General features: G+C 52.4%; 1 protein-coding gene and 1 gene segment (V, D, J or C); both read right to left on the reverse strand.

The window, feature by feature from the left end:
- LOC122420342 (immunoglobulin lambda-1 light chain-like) overlaps positions 1-7,072 on the reverse strand; it is a 204,835-nt gene extending 197,763 nt beyond the window's left edge. For 4 of the 7 annotated variants that reach the window (XM_043435427.1, XM_043435455.1, XM_043435464.1 and 1 more), the window contains exons 1-2: positions 6,962-7,072; positions 6,550-6,852 (exon numbers count right to left, since the gene is read on the reverse strand). In XM_043435427.1, the coding sequence (XP_043291362.1) occupies positions 6,550-6,852; positions 6,962-7,016 (358 nt within the window). In that variant the 5' untranslated portion in view covers positions 7,017-7,072. Of the gene's footprint in view, positions 1-5,359; positions 5,368-6,545; positions 6,853-6,961 lie in introns of all 7 variants that reach the window. The other 3 variants (XM_043435446.1, XM_043435471.1, XM_043435419.1) reach the window with 3 other exon arrangements.
- The window catches only part of LOC122420176, a 224,880-nt gene extending 204,099 nt beyond the window's left edge, over positions 1-20,781 (reverse strand). The window contains 2 exon segments of the V gene segment in view: positions 20,308-20,611; positions 20,721-20,781. Of these exon segments, the coding sequence occupies positions 20,308-20,611; positions 20,721-20,775 (359 nt within the window).
- Between the last annotated feature and the right edge of the window lie 3,938 nt (positions 20,782-24,719).

The raw sequence follows: 24,719 nt of genomic DNA on the forward strand, positions 1-24,719 counted from the left end.
TCCCAGGGCCCTTCCCCTGCCCCCCATCCAATCACCTGTGCAGAGAGCGACCAGGGTGAGGAGCAGAGAGGACCAGGCCATGGTGGACATGGTCAGGGCGTCCTGCCTTCTGTGGCCCCACAGCTGAGCAGAGCATCCCCACACCGCTCCTTCCCCTTTTCATACTCTGAGAGGGGAGGGGCCTTTCATGCAAATCACCCGCCCCTCCCCAAACCCCCGGCTCCCTGACCCCTCCCTGGGCCCTGGGTCAGGTCCTTGTGTCTGAGGGAAGCCAGGGCGTGGGTAGGGGCAGGCTGTGGGCCGCCCAAGGGTGGGAGGTCACAGCTGGGCGCCCTGAGCAGAGGCCACTGGGCAGTCAGCGCTGGGCCCAGCTCTCACCCCTGACTGTTAGGAACAGCCCCTGCGCGCCCCCGGAGTCCAGGCGCAGACACACATCCTTGATCTGGTGACCAGGGTCCCTCAGGGACAGCGCCTGCCCCTGCTCTGTGCTCTGTCCCCGCCTTCGGTTCAGGCCAGGCGCCCCTTCCGGGCCCCTTGTGACCTCAGGGCCAACTGTGGGCTCTCCGCAGACCCTTCATGACGAGAGTCTCCACTTCTCTCTTGGCTGCTCCGGGGTTGGGGTGAGGGGGCGTCTGGGACATAAATTCCTCTCAGATCGGGATCAGATCAGGGCCGCTCTGTTCCCAGGGAGGCCCGTCCCTGTCTGTGCAGCACAGGGGTCCCTTCTCTTGGGGGCCCCTCCCTGGTGGCCAGAGCCCTCCTTCCTCTGTGTGTGCCCTCAGCCCTGAGGAGGAGGGGAGGCGGGTGTGGGGAGAGGCCTGGGGTGTGACCCTGAATTCCTAAACGCCTGGGTCTCTACTGTGAATGAGCCTTTCCACACACTGGGCCCCGTGTTCAAGTCCTGTCTTCTGAGGGGACCCCCCCCCTCCCCCGGGCGTCTCTCCCGCAGGCACAGGGCACAGGCTGCAGGGAGCAGGGCTGGTGATGGGCCTGGCAGTGTTTGATGAGACTCTGAAGGGCTCTGAGCAACTTCTGTTCCCAGGGAGTCTGATACGTCATGGCTGTTAGGATCAACCGTCCCAAATAGTGGGCTTGAGAAGATACAGTCAGGGACTGTTCTCCTGGGAAAGACCAGCTGGCTGGACTTTGCCCTGCTCGGCGTGTGCGTGTTACACTGCAGATGTGTGACTTTGAGATTTTAAATGTATCAGAACGTGTACATGAATTCAGTTCAGTTCAGTTCAGTTGCTCAGTCATGTCTGACTCTTTGCGACCCCATGAACTGCAGCACGCCAGGCCTCCCTGTCCATCATCAACTCCCAAAGTCCACCCAAACCCATGTCCATTGAGTCGGTGATGCCATCCAACCATCTCATCCTCTGTTGTCACCTTCTCTTCCTGCCCTCAATTTTTCCCAGTATCAGGGTCTTTTCAAATGAGTCAGCTCTTCGCATCAGTTGGCTAAAGTATTGGAGTTTCAGCTTCAAAATCAGTCCTACCAATGAACACCCAGGACTGATCTCCTTTTATTAAGAACATTGTAATTCAGTGACACAACATGTATCCTATGAAGCTTTATTTCTTAACAGATGATATAGAATTTTTACAAAGATATTTGCATTCTTAATTTTTTAAAAATTCTTTAATTTTTTGCCCTCTGAGTGAGGCAGGGCTGGTAGCAGCCTCTTTCTGCCACTTATTACAGTTCCACTGGGAAATTTTTATCTCTGAGCAGAGATTTCTGTCTGAAACAGAGAGGGCTGAGGTATTGAACCATCGGTCAATCTTAGATCTGAGAGGAGGGACAGACCATGACAGGTCAGATCTGTTGTTCTTGGGAAGCTCAGAAGTGACCATATGAGGTTAATCAGAGTTACACGTGGTCCAGACAGAGCAGCCCCACGGGGAGGGCTCGGGGGACGTTTTAGTCTCACTTCCTTGTGTGTCTGGAGCACCTTGTTAGTATCTGTGCTCCTGTGATAGGCTGAACAGTAAATGGTCAGCCTGGTCCTTGGCTGCACCCCGGAGGTGGGCAGGAGCCCTGCGTTGGCTGAGGCAGCCTTGGATCCAGAGAAGCGGCTGGGGACCCCGGAGCCTTGATGCTTACTGGAGTCTGAACAGAACCTCAGGAGTTACTGAGGAGGCCCCCCTGACCTCTGCTCGTACCAGTATAAAGCATAGGCGCAACCACTGTAGCCGCTGCTGAGGGTGCAGGAGAGTCTGGATGATGCTCCCGGAGACGTACAGAGGGAGGCGGGCTGAGTCAGCACAGGCTGGGAGATGGAGCCTGCAGACACAGACACGGGGGAGACGGGGCAGGAGCTGCGGGAAAGGTTCCCGGAGTCTGCGCCCCGGGGGCTGATGCAGCCCGGGACCGAGCCCTGGTGCGCGGGGCCGTCACTACCTGTGCAGAGAGAGGGGAGCTCGAGCAGGAGAGGAGTCCAGGCCACGGTGCCCACAGGACCCTGGTCCCCACAGAGGGCTGGGCTGCCCCAGGCCTCCTGTTCTCCCCCAGCCTCTGAGAGGAGGGGCTGCCAGGCAAATGGTGGCCCACCCAGGGCCCACCCAGCCCCTCCTTGCCCCTGGTGCTGGATGGAGCTCAGCTCACAGCCCAGACTCAGGTGAGGTAGGGGCTACCCTCTTTGATGCCCTGGGAGGAGGCACCTGCTGAGACCACACAGCTCCCTGCTCAGGGACTCTGCATCCCGAGAGGACACACTGCTGAGTCCCCCCAGGAGCACAGGCCCCGCCTCCAGCCCAGCTCCTGGAGTGAGGGGTGCTCCCTGAATAATCGTGAAGGGACCCCAGGGCAGTCCCACAGCCTCCTGTGGGAGGCCTCCTGCCGGTAGCATGTGGGAAAATGTTGCAGAAAAAGAGATGAAATTCATACTTTTATAAGAAGGTCGAACATTGGCTCTAGTAGAGAAAAATTAAAAAAAACATTAAAACACTTAGAAAAACAGAAAATTTTATCATGGAACTACTACACAAAAGACAATGTATCCTTATTTACTGGAAATTTGTAACAGTTCAGCTCAGTTCAGTTCAATCGCTCAGTCGTGTCCAACCATTTGTGACCCCGTGGACCACCACAGCCAGGCCTCCCTGTCCATCACCAACTCCCAGAGTTTGCCGAAACTCATGTGCACCGAGTTGGTGATGCCATCCAACCATCTCATCCTCTGTTGTCCCCTTCTCCTCCTGTCCTCAATCTTTCCCAGCATCAGGGTCTTTTCAAATGAGTCAGCTCTTCACATCAGGTGGCCAAAGTATTCGAGTTTCAGCTTCAACATCACTCCTTCCAAAGGACATTCAGCACTGATCCCCTTTACGATGGACTGGTTGGATCTCCCTGCAGTCCAAGGGACTCTCAAAAGTCTTCACCAGTGCCACAGTTCAAAAGCATCAATTCTTTGGCGCTCAATTTTTTTTATAGTCCAACTCTCACATTCATTCATGACTACTGGAAAAACCATAGCCTTAACTAGATGGACCTTTGTTGGCAAAATCATGTTTCTACTTTCTAATATGCTGTCTAGGTTGGTCATAACTTTCCTTCCAAGGACTAAGCGTCTTTTAATTTCATGGCTGCAGTCACCACCTGCAGTGATTTTGGAGCTCCCCAAAATAAAGTCAGCCACTGTTTCCACTGTTTCCCTATCTGTTTGCCATGAAGGGATGGACCGGATGCCATGATCTTTGTTTTCTGAATGTTGAGCTTTAAGCCAACTTTTTCACTCTCCTCTTTCACTTTCCTCAAGAGGCTCTTTAGTTCTTCACTTTCTGACATAACTGTGGTGTCATCTGCATATCTGAGGTTATTGAGATTTCTCCTGACAATCTTGATTCCAGCTTATGCTTCATCCAGCCCAACGTTTCTCATGATGTACTCTGCATATAAGTTAAATAAACAGGGTGACAATATACAGCCTTGACGTTCTCCTTTTCCTGTTTGGACCAGTCTGTTGTTCCATGTCCTGTTGCTTCCTGACCTGCATACAGGTTTCTCAAGAGGCAGGTCAGGTGGTCTGGTATGCCCATCTCTTTCAGAATTTTCCACAGTTTATTGTGATCCACACAGTCAAAGGCTTTGGCATAGTCAATAAAGCAGAAGTAGATGTTTTTCTGGAACCCTCTTGCTTTTTCGATGATTCAGCGGGTGTTGGCAATTTGATCTCTGGTTCCTCTGCCTTTTCTAAAACCAGCTTGGGAAAGACTATATAGAAGAGGATCTGACTCAAGTCTGAAGCTACAGGACAGCCAGACCCAGGAGCTCGTGGGGGTCTAATTCTCACTTCCACTGTATAATCATAAGGGATCTGATTTAGGTCATACCTGAATGGTCTAGTGGTTTTCCCACTTTCTTCAATTTTAGTCTATATTTGGCAATAAGGAGTTCATGATCTGAGCCACAGTCAGCTCCCAGTCCTGTTTTTGCTGACTGTATAGAGCTTCTCCATCTTTGGCTGCAAAGAATATAATCAGTCTGATTTCGGTGTTGGCCATCCTATGATGTCCATGAGTAAAGTCTTCTCCTGTGTTGTTGGAAGAGGATGCTTGCTATGACCAGTGCATTCTCTTGGAAAAACTCTGTTAACCTTTGCCCTGCTTCATTCGGTACTCCAAGGCCAAATGTTCCTGTTATTCCAGGTGTTTCTTGACTTCCTACTTTTGCATTCCAGTCCCCTATAATGAAAAGAACATCTTTTTGGGGTGTTAGTTCTAAAAGGTCTTGTAGGTCTTCATAGAACCGTTCAACTTCAGCTTCTTCAGCGTTACTGATTGGGGCATAGACTTGGATTACCATAATATTGAATGGTTTGCCTTGGAAACGAACAGAGATCATTCTGTCGTTTTTGAGATTGCATCCAAGTCCTGCATTTTTCACTCTTTTGTTGACTATGATGGCTACTCCATTTCTTCTAAGGGATTCCTGCCCACAGTAGTAGATATAATGGTCATCTGAGTTAAATTCACCCATTCCAGTCCATTTTAGTTCGCTGATTCCTAGAATGTCAACGTTCACTCTTGCCATCTCCTATTTGACCACTTCCAATCTGCCTTGATTCATGGCCCTAACATTTGTAACATTCTAACTGGTGATAAAAGCAAGGTCTGATGCTGTAAAGAACAATATTGCATAGGAACCTGGAAATATGAAACAAACTTCAGCGATCCCAGGCTTCCCATAGATACGCTTTATATATAGATATTAAATTGAAAAGCATGAAAAATTTGTGGTTCTTGAGGAAGCAAAGGGTTGTACATAACACTGTACATAAAACACATAAAAAGGACATTTGTACGACTTCCCTTGTGGTCCATTGTTTAAGGTTGCCAGTGGAGGAGACATGGGTTCAGTACCAGCTCTGTAAAGATTCCACATTTCTGGAGAAGGCAATGGCAACCCACTCCAGTACTCTTGCCTGGAAAACCCCATGGACGGAGGAGCCTGGTGGGCTGCCGTCTATGGGGTCGTACAGAGTTGGACACGACTGAAGTGACTTAGCAGCAGCAGCAGCCTCTCCCAATCTGGAGTCATTCCTCTGTCTTGACCTGTCCTTCGTGTTCCTCGCAGTTTCATAGGATACACCTCTCATCCCAGAGGATAACCCTCCAGCTGGGCTCGTCTGATGGTTCCTCGCAAACAGACAATGATCAGGCTTTCCTGGCAGGAGCACCACAGGCCTGAAGGAGGACATCAGGGACAAAAGTCATAGCCGTGTTTAAGGACCTTCTGCCCTCATCATTTAGTGTCAGATTGCTTACACTGTCCAGTCAGCCACTCCTTGTTATCATACTGATAGTGAAATCTTAGACGGGGAATAAAAATTTCTAACATGGGAAAAAAAAAAAAAGCTTCCACATTTTGAGGGACAACGAAGCCCCAGAGCCCCAACCACTGAAGCTTGCTCACCTGGAACCTGTGCTCTGATTAAGAGAAGCCACCACAATGAAAAGACTGCATACCGAGGGAGAGTAACTAGATCTCCCGGCCACCCGAAAAGCTCGTGAGCAATGAAGACCCCACACAGTCATAAATAAACAGATTAATCAAGTTCTGAGAGAACAGGAAACCAGGAACTATTACTGTCAACCACAAACAGGCACTTGTCAAGAGCATTTGCTAACAGCTGAACATCAACAACGAGAGCACTTGTCACCTGCCGATGCAACTGTCCCCGCTGACCTTCGCCGCTTCATGAAAGGAGTTCAGGGTGGAGAGCGAGGCACTCGGTGCTCCAGGGAATCCAGTGGAGCAGGTCTATAGGTAGTTAGATATTTTCAGGAATTGATTTCATGATCCCAGTGCTCGCATTTCTTCAATCTAGAAAATCACTAAATTCCTTCATGGGGACATCAGCTCCTTGTGACTAGCAGAAGGCCTCTTGTAAAGTAAGTGCCTGATTGCACTGAACTAGCAGCCCTTCACCAAAATGTTATATATCGGTTGCTTTGACAGGGGATGGATCAGCCCCAGGAGGCCCATGACTGTGGGGAGAAGAGGTTTTTGTCTCACTTCCCCCCTGGCCTGGAGCACTGTGTTACCACTGATACTGTCGTCATAAGTTGCACAGAAATAATCCCCCTCGTCCTCAGCCTGCAGCGAACTGATGGTCAGGGTGGCTGTGTTCCCAGACTTGGAGCCGGAGAATCGGTCAGGGACCCCCGAGGGTCGACTGGTACTACCATAGATGAGGGTTTTGGGGGCCGATCCTGGGATCTGTTGGAGCCAGCCCACACAATTACCACCGATGTTGCTGCTGCTCCCAGAGCAGGTGATGGTGACCCTCTGGCCCGGGGACCCGGACACGGAGGATGGCTGAGTCAGCACAGCCTGGGCCCAGGATCCTGTAATGGGGAGAGACAGAGATGGTGACTCTGGGGTCCAGACACGAGAGTGGGGAACACAGCATGAGCGTCTTCCCAATACCCTTCCCCTGTCCCCCCATCCAGTCACCTGTGCAGAGAGCGACCAGGGTGAGGAGAAGAGGGCACCAGGCCATGGTGGACATGGTCAGGGCGTCCTGCCTTCTGTGGCCCCGCGGCTGAGCAGAGTGACCCCACACCGCTCCTTCCCCTCTTCATACTCTGAGAAGGGGAGGGTCCTTTCATGCAAATGACCCCCCACCCCCAGCTCTCTGACTCTTCCCGGGCCTGGGTCAGGTCCCTGTCCCTCGGGGTAGCCAGATCAGGGGCGGGGTTGTGTGGGGCTTGGGAGTGGGAGGTCCCCGCTGGGAGCCATTCATGCAAATGACCACCCCCACCCCGTGTTACACTGTGGGTGCACAACTCTTCAGGACTGCCTGGGAATGTCACCTGGTGTCCAGCCCAGACACACTTCCTGTGACCGGGTGATCAGAGCTCTTCAAGTCAACTTTCCCAGAACTGGTTTTGAAATTATACAGTTTAGAAATTGTTTGGTTGGAAAAGGACAGGCAACTATAGTTCAGCCTATAGTGCGTGTGCATGTTACACTGTGGGTGTGTGACTTTGAGATTTCAAATGAACCAAAATGTGCTAATGGATCTGTAAAAATCTAAGGTTGTCACTTTAAATAGGAGCATAAATATAACTGAAGGAAATGTTGTTGTTCAGTCACTAAGTTGCTTCCGACTCTGGTTCTGTTTTAATTTGCATTGCCACGGTACTGTTTCTAAAACACAACATTCTTTATAGTCTCTGCTCATTAAATATGATAATTCTAACTAAATCACATGAGAGGTGTCTTATGAAATTTCATTATCAAGTAAAAGAACATTTTCACAAAGATATTGGCGTTCTTAATGATATTGGACTCTGAGCGAGGCAGGGCCAGAACCAGCCTCTCTAACACTTATGGAATCTCCACTGAGGGATTTTCGTGTCTTAGCGGGAAGCTCTATCTGTGAAAACAGGGCAGGCTGAGTTATCAGAGCCACGGGTCCGTCTCAGGTCTGAGATGAGACACAGGCCATGACAAGGCAGATCAGTTGTCCTCAGGAAACTGAGACGTGACCACGGGGAGCAAACTGACTTAGATGTGGTCCAGATGGAGCAGTAGTGATGGCCCCTGGGTCAGAGCCCCAGGACAGGGTCTGCTTTCCCAGCCGAGGGCCCCAATAGCTTCTCTGCTCACTGTGCATAAAATCAATCCCACAGCAGCTGACCGCAGAATCATTTCCCACATCTCAGGACCAAGGTTTCTCCTCCCCACCTGATTCCTCACTCGATGGGTACAGAGATTGGAGTTTGAGCATTCAGGGGATAAATCAGCTACTAGAGGGCTTCATGGATCTCTTGGGAAGCAATGGGGAACCTGGGGAGGAGCAGGGAAGGAACAAACTGCGGTCACACATAGACCCAGAGACCTGAGGCTTCCCGGGAGGAAGGGTTAGAGAGGTCCAAGGAGGGGTGGAGGAAGTGAGTGTCCAGTTCAGGAAGATCTGGAAACACGTCCATGACCTTCTGACAGACTGAGCTTGGTCATGACCATGGAAGGGAACAGTGCAGGTTTGTAGAGAGAGAGGCTCAGGATTGGGGGAAAGTCAGGAATGAGGGGAGCTGGAGCAGAGACTCTTAGCAAAGAGATGAGGAGGAGCAGGAGCAGGCTGAGGAGAGCTGGAGGGGTGCACGGGGTGTGTTCTGGGGGCTCCTCCCCTCCCCTGTTTCTGGGAAGAGGATGGGGACTGATGACCACCTGATCCGTTCACCCTCCAATTCTGGGTGCTCGGCCCCGTGTGCAGAGTCACTCCCAGGAGGAGGCCTGGGGGCCGCGGCTCTGAGTCTGTCCCCTGAGAGGAAGCACCTGCTGTCACGTCCAACTCAGGCCACTGAGCCGGGGTGCAGGGCCAGGTCAGGGGACCACGGGGGTGTGTTGAGGCTTTGCCAGTTCTGAGCTGGTGCACAGCGCCCCCTGGTGACACACTCGGGGATCGGTCACGATGGTGAGTTTGAGGAAGGTGCTGCTCAATTGCTTGATGGCTCAATCCCTGCTGACTCTTGTGCGACCCCATGGGCTGTAGCCCAACAGGCCTGTCTGTCCATGGGATTCTCCAGGCAAGAACACTGAAGTGGGTTGCCGTTTCTTACTCCAGAGGATCTTTCCAACCCAGGGATAGAACCGACATCTCTTATGTCCCTTGCATTGGCAGGTGGGTTCTTTACCACTAGGAACAGCTGGGAATCCTTATGAGGAAGGGGGGGCTGCCTTTTTCCTGTCACCGAATACTCTGTCAATAAACAAATGGATGAATTAAATAACAATAAGTATTACATGTCTTTGATAGTGTACAGAGACTTCTTTTTTACTTTTACCTATTGTATTTTCAGGTGTATCTGCTTACTTTGCTCTCCTGATTTTTTTTCCCCCCTCAATTTATCACCTTTTCCTTTGGACCCAAGTGTTTACATTTGCTCATCAAATAGATTAAATGATTTGTTCCTAAAAGTATCTGTCACCTGATGCCATCATCTGAGGCACCTCAGCATTGATGTCTATGGAGTCTGATTTCCCTGCCCTATTTAGTTTCCTGGTTCTTCATATAAGTGACAATTTTTACTGGATCCTGGACTGTGTGGAAATTACTTGAAGAAACTCTGAGTTCCATTTCCTTTTCCTTTAACAGGAGATCCTTCTGTGGCAGAAGGACAAGGATGTGCGTTCACGGCCCACTGACCCAGCAAGGGCGGCACTGACCCCCCTGCTCTGTGCTGCTGACTCCGACCTGGGAACCGGGGGCAATTGCTGTCAGCAGCTCCTTCATCCAGGGGTGTGTGACCACCCCTTGTGAGATGCTGCCCTCGGGAGGGGAGTCGAGCTGAGGGGGCAGCTGTGCTGAGTCAGGGGACACTCAGTCCCCTGGGTTCCGTGGTCTCAGGGACTCCAGAAAGTGAGGGGCAAACACCTTGCCCTGGGAGCCCCTGGCTGTGGGGGAAGCAGGTTTTTGTCTCTTTCCACTCTGGCCTGAAGCACTGTGGAAACTTTCAAGCTGTGAGCTCATGATAAACAGTAATAATCAGTGTCGTCCTCAGCCTGAACTGAGGTGGTCAGGGAGGCCGACTTGCCTGACTTGGAGCCAGAGAAACAATCTGGGACCCTGAGGGTTGTTTGCCTTTTTCATAGATCATAAGTGTGGGGGCAGATCCTGGGAGCTGTTGGTTCCAGCTCACATAATGACCCCAGTGTTTCCCCTGTTTCTAGTACAAGAAATGGTGATCCTTTAGCCAAAGTCCTGTACACGGAGGGCTGCTGAGTCAGCCGCCTGGGCCCAGGATCCTGGAAGAGGGAGAGACAGAGACGGTGACTGTGGCTTCAGGAAGGAAAGGAGGGAGAAGGGACATGTGTCTTCTCAGGGCCCTTCTGCTGTCCTCCCACCCAGTCACCTGTACAGAGAGCGACCAGGGTGAGAAGCAGAGGGGACCAGGCCATGGTGGACATGGTCAGGGCGTCCTGCCGTCTGTGGCCCCACATCTGAGCAAAGCGTCCCCACACTGCTCCTTCCCCTCTTCATGCTCTGAGAGGGGGAGGGTCCTTTCATGCAAATAACCGAACCACTGCCCTCACCCATTCCACCCTGCAGCTCTCTGACCCCTCCCTGGGCTCTGGATCAGTTCCCTGTGTCTGAGGGTGCCCAGGGGGTGGGCAGGAGCGTGGCTGTGGGGGCCTCAGGGGTGGGAGATCACAGCTGGGAACCCTGAGCTGAAGCCACCATGCAGTGCCAGGACACTGGGCCCAGCTCTCACCCACCAACCCTCAAGAATGGCCCCCGAGCGCCCTGGTGTCCAGCCCAGATACACATCCTATGACCTGCTGATCAGAGCCCCTCAGGGACAGATCCTGTTCCCTGCTCTGTGCACTGTCCCTTCCTTAGGGCCAAAATCACCACTGTGTCCCCCATGACCTCAGGGCTATCTGTGGCCTCCCCTCAGACCCTTCAGCACAAGTCTGTCCCTGGCGTCCTGGCTGCTTAAGGGGTCAGGACTTGAGAGGGCATCTGGAGGACATCTCATGCGGCGGGTTGTATAATAGAGTAGCCCGGGATTGGGTAGGAAAGCCATGAATCATAAGAGGAGGGGAGGAGCCCTGAGGAAAGAGTTGAGGAGCCAGAGGAGGCAGCGGGAGCTGAGGGATGCGGGGGGCTCGGCTCTGGGGGCTCCTCCCCTCTCTGCTCCTGGGAAAGGGGGTAGAGTCTGATGAACACGACGCCCTCTAATTCTGGGTCCTCAGTCCTGTTTGAAGCTTCATTCCCAGAGCTTGAGGGGTCGGGTCTCTAAGTCTGTCTCCTGAGAGGAAGCACCTGCTAAGACCTCCAACTCAGTCCAGTGAGCCCGGGGACCAGCCCAGGTCAGGGGACCATCTGGTGTGTTCCGGTTCCGCCAGTTCTGAGGGCGTGCACAGCGCCCCCTGGTGACGCACTCGGGGAATGTCCACGGTGGGAAAATGTGAGGAAGGAAGGAGCTGCCCTTTGATCTCCCAACTAATAGCCCATCAGTAAGGGTGTGTATCCTCTGCCCACTGACCCAGCAACCGGGTGCCCTGACCCCATTACTCTGTGTCTGACGCTGACCTGGGCACCTGGGGCAACTCCTGCCAGCAGCTCCTTCCACCCAGGGTTTGAGACCAGTCCTCGTTGGGCCGCTGCCCTCAGGGAGGGGAGCCAGGCTGAGGGTGCTGCCGTGCTGCAAAGCGTGATGCTCACCTCCCTGGACTCCGAGGACTTGGGGACCCCAGGGAGGGAGGGGGTGATCGCAGTGCCAACCACCGGCCCCCATCTCACATTCGGCACTGATGACCCAGGTGGGGTCAAGGCCCAGGTCTTCCTGGCCCCACAGTCACCAGCAGAGGGGACAGGGGTGGACACGAGCCTGCTTTCCCCCTCACTCAGTCTTCCCTTGCTGCTCCATCTCCCCGCGCACTGTTTATGGGAGCAGGGCCTGGGGGGCGTTCCACCTGCTGAGGAGCCCAGCCATGACCTGGCATCCGGGCACCCAGGGAGTCAGCGGAGGGTGTGGGGATTTTTGGAGTCAGTTCTGAGTAAGGTTCTTCCAGGAGCATAAGTCCTCCCATGAGCCTCAAGGTGTGTCCTTAGACAGCACAGGTTAGTGGAAATTCCTCCCAACTTCCAGTCTTAAGTTTAAATAAAGACACAGATTTCCCCATGGCTTCAGATGTGACTTGCGTTTCTGGGGTTTTGGATTTTGACCGTGAACTGGGAGTGAATGTGTTATGGGGAATTAACACATCTGGACTGGATCGTAAGACAATTCTCAGGGGTTATTTCATAATAAAAGACATACATCTGGAACTTTGATGTTCCCAAATATTTGCGGGGGGGGGGGGTGGTTTCACGTTAATCACAGATTCCTGCCACCAACAAAAGGCTGTGATTCAGGAGCTCTAGTTGGGAAATTGCATTTCTACAAATTCCACTGGTGGTGCCTCTTCAGGCAAATGGAATATTAATTTATCTGCAAGATCAAGTTCATGATGCTGGATATCTCTTAGTGTGATATTAATGACAAGAGTCCTATTGGCAATGGTGGGGGTCTGAGTGTCCCTGTGGAGCTAAGCCTCCTTCCCAACAACATGGGCAGAGAGGGGTCACCTTGGAGAGAGGGACACACCTGGGGAGAGCTGGGAGGAGACACGGGGCCATGAAGCAGTGGACAGGAGACGGGGCCCAGCGCCTCCCTCCCCACGGGGATCCTGACCTGTCCCAACTCTCTCTGCCTCTCCTGCCACTAAGGGCTGAGCCCTCTGAGCACAAGGGCGGGTTTTGGTAGCACTTCCCCATGGGCTTCCATCAGTCTGCCATTGTAACTACTAGCTCCCAGACCACAGTAATAGTCGGCATCGTCCTCAGAATGGGCCCCCGTGATGGTGAGGGTGGCTTTGCCCAGAGATGGAGCCAGAGAAGCGAGCAGGGACCCCAGAATATCGGCTGTTTGTGCTGTAGATAAGCAATCGGGGAGCCTGGGCTGGGGTCTGCTGGTACCAGCCTGGGTAGTTACTGGTAGTGACTGACCCAGAGCTGAGGCCACAGGTGAGGGTGACCGTCCCTCCTGGAGACACTGACAGTGCTGGCTCCTGGACCACAGTCTGAGCATCCACCCCTAAGAGCAACAAGAGAGAGACAGGGCTTCTTACAGAGACAGGGATCCTGAGACCCTGCTTGGAGTTTCCCCAAGGATGCAACTCAGACCCTGACATGGTCCGTAACCCAGCAGCCCGAGCAGAAGCACCGTCCAGGCCATGGTGGGGACCCTCCCGGGATGAGGCCTCCTCAGCCTCCTGGGCTGGAGGTGGGGTCCTGGGCCTTTTCATGCCTCCAGCCCATCAGGGGGAGGAGGGGCCTCATGCAAATCACTTCCCGCCTCTCCCTGCCCAGGTCACCTGAGGTGCCCTCAGCATGTTAGTCCCACGGCATGTTCGTCGTGAAGAAGGCACACTCTGGACTTCGCACAGACCTGGGACAGCACATGGAGGAGATGTGAGTGATGGAAAAGTATCTTTTACCAAATATTCCCCATGACCCTGGTGACCTGGGTCCTCCAGGTCCTCCCTAGAGAGTCTGAGGCTGAAGGAGGAGACGGGGAGTCCTCACCTCCTGCCCACAGTCTCGTCCACCCCACAGCTCCCCCCATCCCTGGGACATTTCTTCTTTCCTCAGTGAAACCCCTGCTGCGCTCTCTGCAGGGTGTTAGCAGCCACTCTCCCTGCAGCAGAGAGCCCACCGGACATCACAGCCCATATGGGGTGTGAGGGGACAGGCGTCTCCCCTGACTCAGCTCCGGTCTCTGTCCCAGGAGCAGCAGTGGGGGAGCAGGCCTGAGGGACACTCACATGTCGAGTTGCATAGCCAGGCTTGGGGTGACAACCTCCTTTTTTTTTTAAAGAAGCTTCTATCCTAAGGAATTAATTTTACTTCAGGTTTTGAGGGGACTGTTCACAGCGTCACTATGAAATTGTGACATCCTGGGCAATATCAGATCTAACAGTTTAGGAAAACATGTGTCTCATGATGGAAAATAAAAGTAACAGTATGTGAACACCTCGGTGCAAACATGAAACGTTTAAAATTTCCTTCATTTGACTTTCTGCTGTGGAGGGTGTAAGAAGATTAAGCAAGAGCATAGACTCTCCGAAATAATTGGGGAAGATGAGGAACAAAATTGGTGCTTATCTCAGTGTGAGATAAAGCTTTTATTTGGTATTCATGTTTTATTCCCCGATAAATGAGCTATTTATTAAAATTCACATGATTATTTTATTTTCTCTATACTTGCTGCTGCTGCTGCTGCTAAGTTGCTTCAGTCGTGTCCGACTCTGTGCGACCCCATAGACGGCAGCCCACCAGGCTCCCCCGTCCCTGGGATTCTCCAGGCAAGAACACTGGAGTGGGTTGCCATTTCCTTCTCCAATGCATGAAAGTGAAAAGTGAAAGTGAAGTTGCTCAGTCGTGTCCGACTCTTAGCGACCCCATGGACTGCAGCCTACCAGGCTCCTCCGTCCATGGGATTTTCCAGGCAAGAGTACTGGAGTGGGTTGCCATTGCCTTCTCCGCTATACATGCTAGAGAGAGTCAACTCATATCACAGAAATATTTGTCTTGAATCTTTTGCCTATTATGAAAATATTTGCTGATACAGTTGGATTAAATGGGTATTTTATATTTATCAAATTCTTTAATTGAAGAGAAATATTAAAAAACATGGAAAAGAAGTTATTAGGGAGGTAAAAACAAAATATCAGTTTCCACATATGTCACTAGACAACATTGAAAAATGAGAAACAATACAGCAAAATAAGAAAGAAATAATTGAAATAATGGCAGAGTTTATTGAAGCAAGTTCATTTCTGTTGTGCGATGTTCATTGCTCTTCGCTTAGACATCAGATCACCTCCAGGACGAGACAGAGGAGCAGGAACTGAGAGGCAAGCCCGTGGCTCTGAGCTGAGAGCTGTCATGTCCCCTGGGGGCCCAGGTGCAGGAAGGTCACCCTCCAGTGAGGACCCTGCTGCCCACGTGGGCAAGAGCCCCGGGAGGAGGTGCCAGCCACCTGGCCAGGACCCTGACTCTCAGGACCGGCCCCACAGCGCCCCCTGCTGGACTCAGACTCCTCCTCCCACGCTTCACACCACAGCCTCCTGGAAGGGCTTTCTCACACTTGCAGGAGGGTCATTCTGAGGTCGCCGCCCAGGGCAGTAGAATGAGTCCCCTCCGTGTAGTTGTGGTTGGTCATTGATCTCTCCAGGTCACTAATGACCTGCAGACTCATATGGAACGCTAATGTAATTTCAGATTCTCTGATGTCTCCGTTTGAGCTGCCTGTCTCCTGGGGTCACTACCAGAGCACAACAACCTCGAAACAAATACAAGGCTTCAAAGTCCCAGAGTGCCCATGGGTTATACCTGATGGTGATTCTGTCATGATTCTCCCAGGTTGAAACGTGGTTGATGTTGTGTTTGCAGGGTCTCCAGGAGGCGTCCCAGCCCCAAATGCCCATCTCTCTTCTTATTTCTGTCTTTGCTGAGAGATTATGACGTTCCTAGGGAAAACATGTCATTTCATTGATTATGTCTAGATCCTGAGAGTGTTTATTTGTGCCTCCAGCCCATCAGGAGGAGGAGGGGCCTCATGCAAATCACTTCCCACCTCTCCCTGCCCAGGTCACCTGAGGTCCCTGGGGGGACTTGAAGGAGGCAGATGCTGGACCTCACACAGAGTGGGGACAGAACCAGAAGGAGCCCCTGAGTGATGGGGTGACATCTTTCAGCAAATGTGCTCCCGAGACCTTGGTGACCTCGGTCTTCTATCTACTCTCTGGAGAGTCTGAGGCTGAACGAGGAGTTTGCAAGTCGTCCTCTCTTGCCCCAATAATCTAGCCTTTCCCAAACCTGAGCCCATCTTTAGAACACTCTCTGTCCTTCTCAGGGAACCGCTGTGTCCCGTCTCTGTGATGCTGCCCGTCCTTGTGCCTCCAGCCCTGAGCCCAGTAGAGTATCCAGAACCTGTGTCTGGTGTGAAGGGTAAGGCGTGGCCCCTGAACACAATCTTGTAAAGTGTCTGTAGTCCCAGCGGTGGGGGGACCAGGCCTGGAGGTGGGGAGTGACATGTACAGACACAGGGCCAGGCTTGGGGTGACAGCCTCCCGTGCTGTGAGCAGCCATGACCATGGGGAGTAGCGTCACCAGAGCCGCGGACTTTAGGGGTAAAGGTCACCATGTCCTCATGCAGTTATGATGGCGTGCAAGTTCAGTTCCAACAAAGCTGGCATACATGTCTCATCACAGAAATAGAAAAGCACCGTGTGTGAACAGGTAGGTGTGGTGAGCACCGGGGACACTGTAAAACTCCCTTCCCTGCGGTTCTGCTGTGGAGCCGATGGACTCGGGAGGAGGAGGGATGTGGGGGCAACGAGGACGAGAAGCAGCTCAGACATCTCAAGTGTTAACGTGTGTGGAAGATACGGGAACAGTCTTGTTCATCCCTTGTTTCTTTGACATAAAAATGTAAATACTATTCTTATTTTCTATTCATGTTAAATTTGCTGCTAAAGTAGCTGTTTAATAAAATTCCCATGATTTTTGTCAGAGGTGTTTGAGAACCTCAACTCATAGAGGTGAAATATATGTATTCCTACTTAATTCTTTTCTTATTATACCAACATATTGATGACAGTTTGACGGAACTTGTGATTTCATATATTTTATGTTACAAGTGTGAATATAAAGTATTAATATAACAGGAAGGAACAAGTAAGGGAGCCACAAAAACTAAAACAATATCAATTTCCATATTTCACTCTAAAATGTTGAAATTGCCAAATAACACAACAGGGAACATTTTAAAATGACATAGATGGTGACAAAGGGTCCTTGCCTTCATCCCTCTTCCACTGTGAACACTGTCGGCAATGGGCAGCCCCTCTGCAGGGGTCTTTCATCCCCTGTCCAGGTATCCCTGGAGGTCGAGGTTACTGAAGGAAGTTCATTTTTGTTGTATGACCGTCCCTGTCTTTGGTTGGATGTCAGGTCTGGACACTGATCCCATGACAGAGGAGCAGGAACTGAGATGCAAGCCTGTGGCTCCGAGCTGAAAGCTGTCATGTCCCCTGGAGGCCCAGATTCAGAAGAGTCACCCTCCAGTGAGGACCCTGCTGCCCCCGGGGGCAAGAGCCAGGGGAGGAGGTGCCAGCCTGCCTGGCCAGGACCCTGAGCTCTCAGGACCAGGCCCACAGCGCCCCCTGCTGGACTCAGACCTCCTCCTCCCCCACTTCACACCACAGCCTCCTGGAAGGGCTTTCTCACACTTGCAGGAGGGTCATTCTGATGTCACCTCCCAGGGCAGTAGAATGAATCCCCTTCATCGAGTTTGGGCCTGGTCATTGATTTTTCCAGGTACCTAATGACCTCAGACCCTTAAATGGTAGGCTGGTAAACTAATGAATTTCAGGATTCCCTGAGGTCTGAGTTTGCTCTGCCTAGCTCGTGGGTTCACTACCAGAACACAACCACCTGAACCAAGTCCCAGGATTCAAACACCCGGCGTGCCCGTGGGTTGTGCCTGGTCATGATTCTGTCTGAGTTTCCTTCCCAGGTTGATACGTAGTCAAGGCTGAATTTGCAGGGCCTCCCGGGACCTTCCCAGCCCAGGCTGCATGGATGTGTTCTTCTTTCTCTCTTTGCAAAGAGAATAGGAGGCTCTCAGGTAAAAAAATATCTCTTCTTGATCACTTCCAGAGGTTCTCATTTACCCTTAATCATGGTCCTCACAGTACTTCTTTTTGACTCAGATATTTAAAGATGTTTTTAGTCTAATTTTGTAATCTTTCTATACTAAATGTTTGATATAAAAGATTATGCCTATAAATGGGAATCTCATCCTTGTCTGGACTCCTGTTTCAGCTCTGGTTGAGAAACCCTTATGACCATTACCTGATCTTCACTGGACATGGTGAAGTCTAGCCTTCTAACCTTCAATTGTTAGAATCCATGGAGATTTAATGGAGGTGGGTTTATAAGGTCTGTGTCCAAAATAGTGACGTTTATCCAATATCATCTCAAACAAGGAACCAGAGAGGGAAAAGTGGGAGAGACCATGAAGCAAAAGACAAGGATATGGGCAAGTGTGGAGTCTGAGAGGCGTGGCCTAATGGGGAGGGTCTCCCAGTACCCGGAGAGGAGGGCAGCAATCCCTGGGGAAAGGGAGGACCAAGCTTCCCTAAGGGTCAGGATTCAGGCAGAGCACAAAGCCTGGAGCAGGACACGAATGTATGGGGGGATGGGAGAGGCCCTCTGGGGCTCCAGGGCACAGATGCTGGACTTCTGCTTCCTCATCATCCTGCTCAGTTCCTGTGAGGGACCCTGTGTATCTGGGCACATGGGCATTCTGCTTGGATTTGGAGACCAGAGAGAAAGGGAGACAAGTTCATGGGCCCCATAAAGATGGACCTGGATAGGAGGTGAGACTGCCTGGATTTAACAGCACAAGTGGCAGCAGAGACCTAACCCAGCCCTGCTGATGTCACCGTCAGGCTCAGGGCAGTGATGGTCCCACCCTGGAGTAGAGGGCAAACTTCCATCAGACATCCCCATCACACGGGAATTCCTTGTGGCTGTGGTTAGCGATGGGCTGTGTGACACTGATGACCAGCCTCCTCATCAGGATGGGGTCCAAAGTGATCCAGGAGGGCGTGTGGACCCACCAGCAGCCAGAGAGCAGGGCCTAACCTCTCAGTGTCCCTCACCTCTGTCCTGGGTCACAAAGGCAGGGCTTTGCCTGGAATCCCTTGTCATCATTGCCATGGGGATCCTGTGTCCCTACTGCTCCCTCTGGAGATGGTGCTCTCAGATCTGGGCTCATCAGGGGCATCATAAGCAGAGCGACGTGGGCATATATTGTGGAGCCCCTGCTCCTGACAGTCCACAGACCACCCCAACTCTGAAGTAGGAAGTGCTCTGATGAGGTGGAGAGGAGAGGAGGGGAGGGAAGGACACAGCCAGCAACTTGGGTCAGGAGAACCACTCCCGGGGTTCCCTGCATCCTGCGATGTATCACCGGTGCCCCTCACTCCTCCGGGTCTCTGCTCTGAACTTTCAGGAGCACAGTGCACGCCCTGGGGGACAATCCGCCTGCTGGGATGGTCCACAGACTCTGCTGAAGGCACATCTGGGAAAGCCTCCTGCTCCTGATCTCAGGGAAGGGAGCTCAGATCCACGGCTCTCTTGTTCACATGGATGATCGGGGTGCACTTCAGTGGTATCAGAATCTGTTTACATTTTCTGAGACTTCAGCAAAACTGACTGAACAATTGGGAGTACAATTATTATGAACTAGAACATGCCCCAGGAATTCATTGATTCTGGGGAATTTATTTAAAATTTGACAGTTCTCTAAGAACAAGCCCCTGACAGGCTGAGGTTCTCATCCCAGTTTCCACCTGCCTGTGTCTCTGTGAGAAGCCCTGTTGTACCAGCCTGCACGGTCAGAGTCAGCCTCGGCCTCAGGCTCCAGCATAGTGACGAGCAGGAGCCCTGCATTGTCCGAGACACCTTTGGATCCAGAAAAACCCGCGGGGGACCCCGGAGCCTGGTTGTTCCTGGAGTCTGAGTGGTAGGACAGGAGGACTGAGGAGGGCTCGCTGGCTTCTGCTGGTCCCAGTATAGAGCACAGCAGCGACAGTGATGACCCTGCTCAGGGTGCAGGGAGCCACAGCGTCACCTGTGGTCTGGGGGGGACAGGGGTCTCCCCACACACGGACCGTGACACACCACTGATGGTGTCAACAGTCCAGGGCATCAGGGCTGCGGTGTGGACACCCACACCACCCAGATCTAGGGGCTTAGCTATCCTGTGTGAGAGAAACCAACAATAAGCAGGGGCAGAATTCATATACCTGCAACCTTAGAGACGACAGCTAACAATACAGCCATTAAGTTGAGATTCTTCTAAATTATCAGTTGAAAATAATAGGAAAACACACTACTCAAGATCAGAAATTAAAATGATAGTGTTTGAATAAGTTGGTTTGAAATTGCTGGTTTGAACAAATTTGCTTTCCACTTAATGGTCTCACGTGGAGCATAAGGACTGGGAAGAGCAGGTGAGGACATTGGGGTGAAAATGTGAAGTAAGCTGTGAAGTACGGCCAAACGTTCTTGTTCCCACCGTGTGAAATGAAATAAGATTTCTGTCCATTTCACAGCTGCTGCTACAGTGTCTGCTTTGACAGAGATGTTTCAGCCCCGGGAGGCCCATGTCAGGAGCAGAGCAGGTTTTTGTCTCACTTCCCCCCAGGCCTGGAGCACTGTGCAATCTTCATAGCTACTACTTCCATAAGTTGCACAGTAATAATCCCCCTCGTCTTCAGCCTGGAGCGAAGTGATGGTCAGGGTGGCTGTGTTGCCAGAACTGGAGCCGGAGAACCGGTCGGGGACACCCGAGTATCGAATGGTAGTACCATAGATAAGGCTTCTGGGGCCCGATCCTGGGATCTGTTGGTACCAGTTCAGATAATTGCCATAGCCAATGTTGCTGCTGCTCCCAGTGCAGGAGATGGTGACCGTCTGACCCGGGGACCCGGACACGGAGGGTGGCTGAGTCAGCACATCCTGGGCCCAGGATCCTGGAAAGGGGAGAGACAGAGATGGTGACTCTGGGGACCAGACACGAGAGCAGGGAGCAGGGCCCGAGAGTCTTCCCAAGACCCTTCCCCTGTTCCCCCATCCAGTCACCTGTGCAGAGAGCAACCAGGGTGAGGAGAAGAGGGGACCAGGCCATGGTGGACATGGTCAGGGCGTCCTGCCTTCTGTGGCCCCACAGCTGAGCAGAGCGTCCCCACACCGCTCCTTCCCCTCTTCATGCTCTGAGAGGGGGAGGGGCCTTTCATGCAAATGACCCCCCCCACGAGGTCTCTGTCGCCTCCCTGGGCCCTGGGTCAGGTCCCTGTCCCTCGGGGTAGCCAGATCAGGGGTGGGGTGTGTGGGGCTTGGGAGTGGGAGGTCACCGCTGGGAGCCATTCATGCAAATGACCACCCCCCACTCCGTGTTACACTGTGGGTTCGGGACCCTTCAGAACAGCCTGGGAAAGCCCCCTGGTGTCCCGTCCAGACACACTTCCTGTTACCCGGTGATCAGAACTCTTCGAGTCAACTCTCCCAAGACTGGTTTTGAAATGACACAGTTCAGAAAGTGTTTGGTTGGAAAAGAACAGCCAAGCTAGTTCACCCTGTAGTGCCTGTGCGTGTTACACTGTGGGGGTGTGACTTTGAGACTTTAAATGAACCAAAATGTGTTCATGGATTAGTGAAAATCTAAGGTCATAACTTTAAATAGGTGCATAAATATAACTGAAGGAAATGTTCAGTCGCTAAGTTGTGTTCGACTCTGGTTCTGTTTTAATTTTGCATTGCCATGGTACTGCTTCTAAAACATCATTTTCTTTGTAGGTTCTGTTCATCAAATAAGACAATTTTAACTAAATCACATGACAGTATCTTATGAAATTTTATGATTAAGTAAAAGAACATTTTTACAAAGATATTGGCATTCTTAATTATACTGGCCTCTGAGTGAGGCAGGGCCAGAAGCAACCGTTCTAACTCTTATGGCATCTCCACGGAGGGATTTTCATGTCTTAGCGGGAAGCTCTATCTGTGAAAACAGGGCAGGCTGAGTTATCAGAGCCACGGGTCCGTCTCAGGTCTGAGATGAGACACAGGCCATGACAAGGCAGATCAGTTGTCCTCAGGAAACTGAGACGTGACCACGGGGAGCAAACTGACTTAGACATGGTCCAGATGGAGCAGTAGTGATGGCCCCTGGGTCAGAGCCCCAGGAGGGCGCCTGCTTTCCCAGCCGAGGGCCCAACAGCTTCTCTGCTCACTGTGCATAAAATCAATCCCACAGCAGCTGAGCACAGACACTCCTCAGCCAGGAATCATTTTCCAGATCTCAGGACAAGGGTTTCTCTCCCAACATGATTCCTCACTCAAGGGCACAGAGATCGGAGTGTGAGCATTCACGGGATAAATCAGCTACTAGAGGGCTTCATGGATCTCTTGGGAAACAAGGGGAACCTGGGGAGGAGCAGGGAAGGAACAAACTGCGGTCACACATAGACCCAGAGACCTGAGGCTTCCCGGGAAGGAAGCGTTAGTGAGATTCAAGGAGGGGTGGAGGAAGTGAGTGTCCAGTTCAGGAAGATCTGGAAACACGTCTATGACCTTCTGACAGACTGAGCTTGGTCATGACCATGGAGGTCACCAGTGCAGGTTTGTAGAGAGAGAGGCTCAGGATTGGGGGAAAGTCACGAATGAGGGGAGCGGGAGGGCAGGCTCTTAGCAAAGAGATGAGGAGGAGCAGGAGCAGGCTGAGGAGAGCTGGAGGGGTGCACAGGGTGGGCTCTTGGGGCTCCTCCCCTCCCCTGTTTCTGGGAAGAGGATGGGGACTGATGACCACCTCACCCCTTCACCCTCCAATTCTGGGTGCTCGGCCCCGTGTGCAGCGTCACTCCCAGGAGGAGTCCTGGGGGCTGAGGCTCTGAGTCTGTCCCCTGAGAGGAAGCACCTGCTGTCACGTCCAACTCAGGCCACTGAGCCGGGGTGCAGGGCCAGGTCAGGGGACCACGGGGGTGTGTTGAGGCTTTGCCAGTTCTGAGCTGGTGCACAGCGCCCCCTGATGACACACTCGGGGAACAGTCACGGTGGTGAGATTGTGAGCAAGGCGCTGCTCAGTTGCTTGGTTCTCAATCCTGCCTGACTCTTGTGACCCCATGGACTGTAGCCCACCAGGCTCCTCTGTCCACAGGATCCTCTAGACAAGAACACTGAAGTGGGTTGCCGTTTCTTGCACCAGAAGATCTTCCCAACCCAGGGACAGAACCCACATCTCTTATGACTCTTGCGTTGGCAGGAGGCTTCCTTACCACTAGTGACACCCGGGAAGCCTTTTGAGGAAGGAGGGGCTGCCTCTTTTTCCTGTCACCAAATACTCTGTCAATGAACAAATAAATGAATTAAATAATAAGTGTTATACGTCTTTGATAACATACAGAGAATTCTCTTTTATTTTCATGTATTTTGTTTTCAAATGATTCTGACTACCTTTTCTCATGATTCTTTTTTCCCCCCCTCCATTTATCTCCTTTTCCTTAGGACCCAAGAGTGTTTGTATTTGCTCATCAAATAGATTTGATGAATTGTCCCTAAAAATATCTGCCACCTGATTTCATCATCTGAGGCATCTCAGCGTTGATGTCTATGCCGTCTCACTTCCCCTCAATATTTAATTTCCAGGTTCTTGATAGAAATGACAATTTTTACTGGATCCTGGACTCTGTGGAAATTACTTGAAGAAACTCTGAATTCCATTTCCTTTTCCTTTAACAGGAGATCCTTCAGTGGCGGAAGGTCAGGGATGTGCGTTCACTGCCCACTGACCCAGCAAGGGCGGCACTGACCCCCCTGCTCTGTGCTGCTGACTCTGACCTGGGAACCGGGGGCACCTCCTGTCAGCAGCTCCTTCATCCAGGGGTGTGTGACCACCCCTTGTGAGATGCTAGGGAGGGGAGTCGAGCTGAGGGGGCAGCTGTGCTGAGTCAGGGGACACTCAGTCCCCTGGATTCCGTGGTCTCAGGGACTCCAGAAAGGGAGGGGCAAACACCTTGTCCTGGGAGCCCCATGGCTGTGGGGGAAGCAAGTTTTTGTCTCCTTCCACTCTGGCCTGAAGCACCGTGCACTTTCAAGCCATCAGCCCATGAGAAACAGTAATAATCAGTGTTGCCCTCTGCCTGAACTGATCAGAGAGGCCGACTTGCCAGACTTCGAGGCAGAGAATCGATCTGGGACCCCTGAGAGTCGTTTGTTGTTTTCACCAGTCAGGAGTCTGTGGGCCGATCCTGGGAGCTGTTGGTTCCAGCTCACATAATGACCCCCAGTGTTACTCCTGTTTCCAGCACAAGAGATGGGGACCCTCTGTCCCAACCCTCTGTGCCGGGCACGGAGGGCGGCTGAGTCAGCATGGCCTGGGCCCAGGATCCTGGAAGGGGGAGAAACAGAGATGGTGACTCTGGGGTCCAGACATGAGAGAAGGGAGCCTGGCCCCTGTGTCTTCCCAAGACCCTTCCCCTGTCCCCCCATTCAGTCACCTGTGCAGAGAGCGACCAGGGTGAGGAGCAGAGGGGACCAGGCCATGGTGGACATGGTCAGGGCGTCCTGCCTTCTGTGGCCCCACAGCTGAGCAGAGCGTCCCCACACCAATCCTTCCCCTCTTCATACTCTGAGAGGGGGAGGGTCCTTTCATGCAGACGATCCTGTGCATCACACTGACCCCTCCCTGGGCCCTGGGCCCGGTCTCTATGCCTGAGGGCGGCCAGAGGGTTGTCAGGGGTGGGGCTCTGTGGGGCCCAGCAGTGGGAGGTCACAGCTGGGAGCCCTGAGCAGAGGCACGAGGCCTCGTCAGGGAGCTCTATCAGGGGGCCCATCGTGCCTCCCGCCAGCCATCTTCAGGAATGGACCCCGAGCGCCCCCCGCCCCTCGTCCAGGCCCAGACACACATCCTGTGACCTGGATGACCTGCTCTGGGCGCTGTCCCCTCTTTAGCACCAGGCCAGGTGCCCCTTCTGTGTCCCCGTGAGCTCAGGACCATCATGGGCTCCCCTCAAATCCTCAGGGCGAGTCTGTTCATGGCTTCCATGACTGCTCAGGGGTCAGGACCGAGGGGCGTCTGAGATG

This window comes from Cervus canadensis, chromosome 1 (genome assembly GCF_019320065.1).
Source record: "Cervus canadensis isolate Bull #8, Minnesota chromosome 1, ASM1932006v1, whole genome shotgun sequence".
NCBI classification, from domain to species: Eukaryota; Metazoa; Chordata; class Mammalia; order Artiodactyla; family Cervidae; genus Cervus; species Cervus canadensis.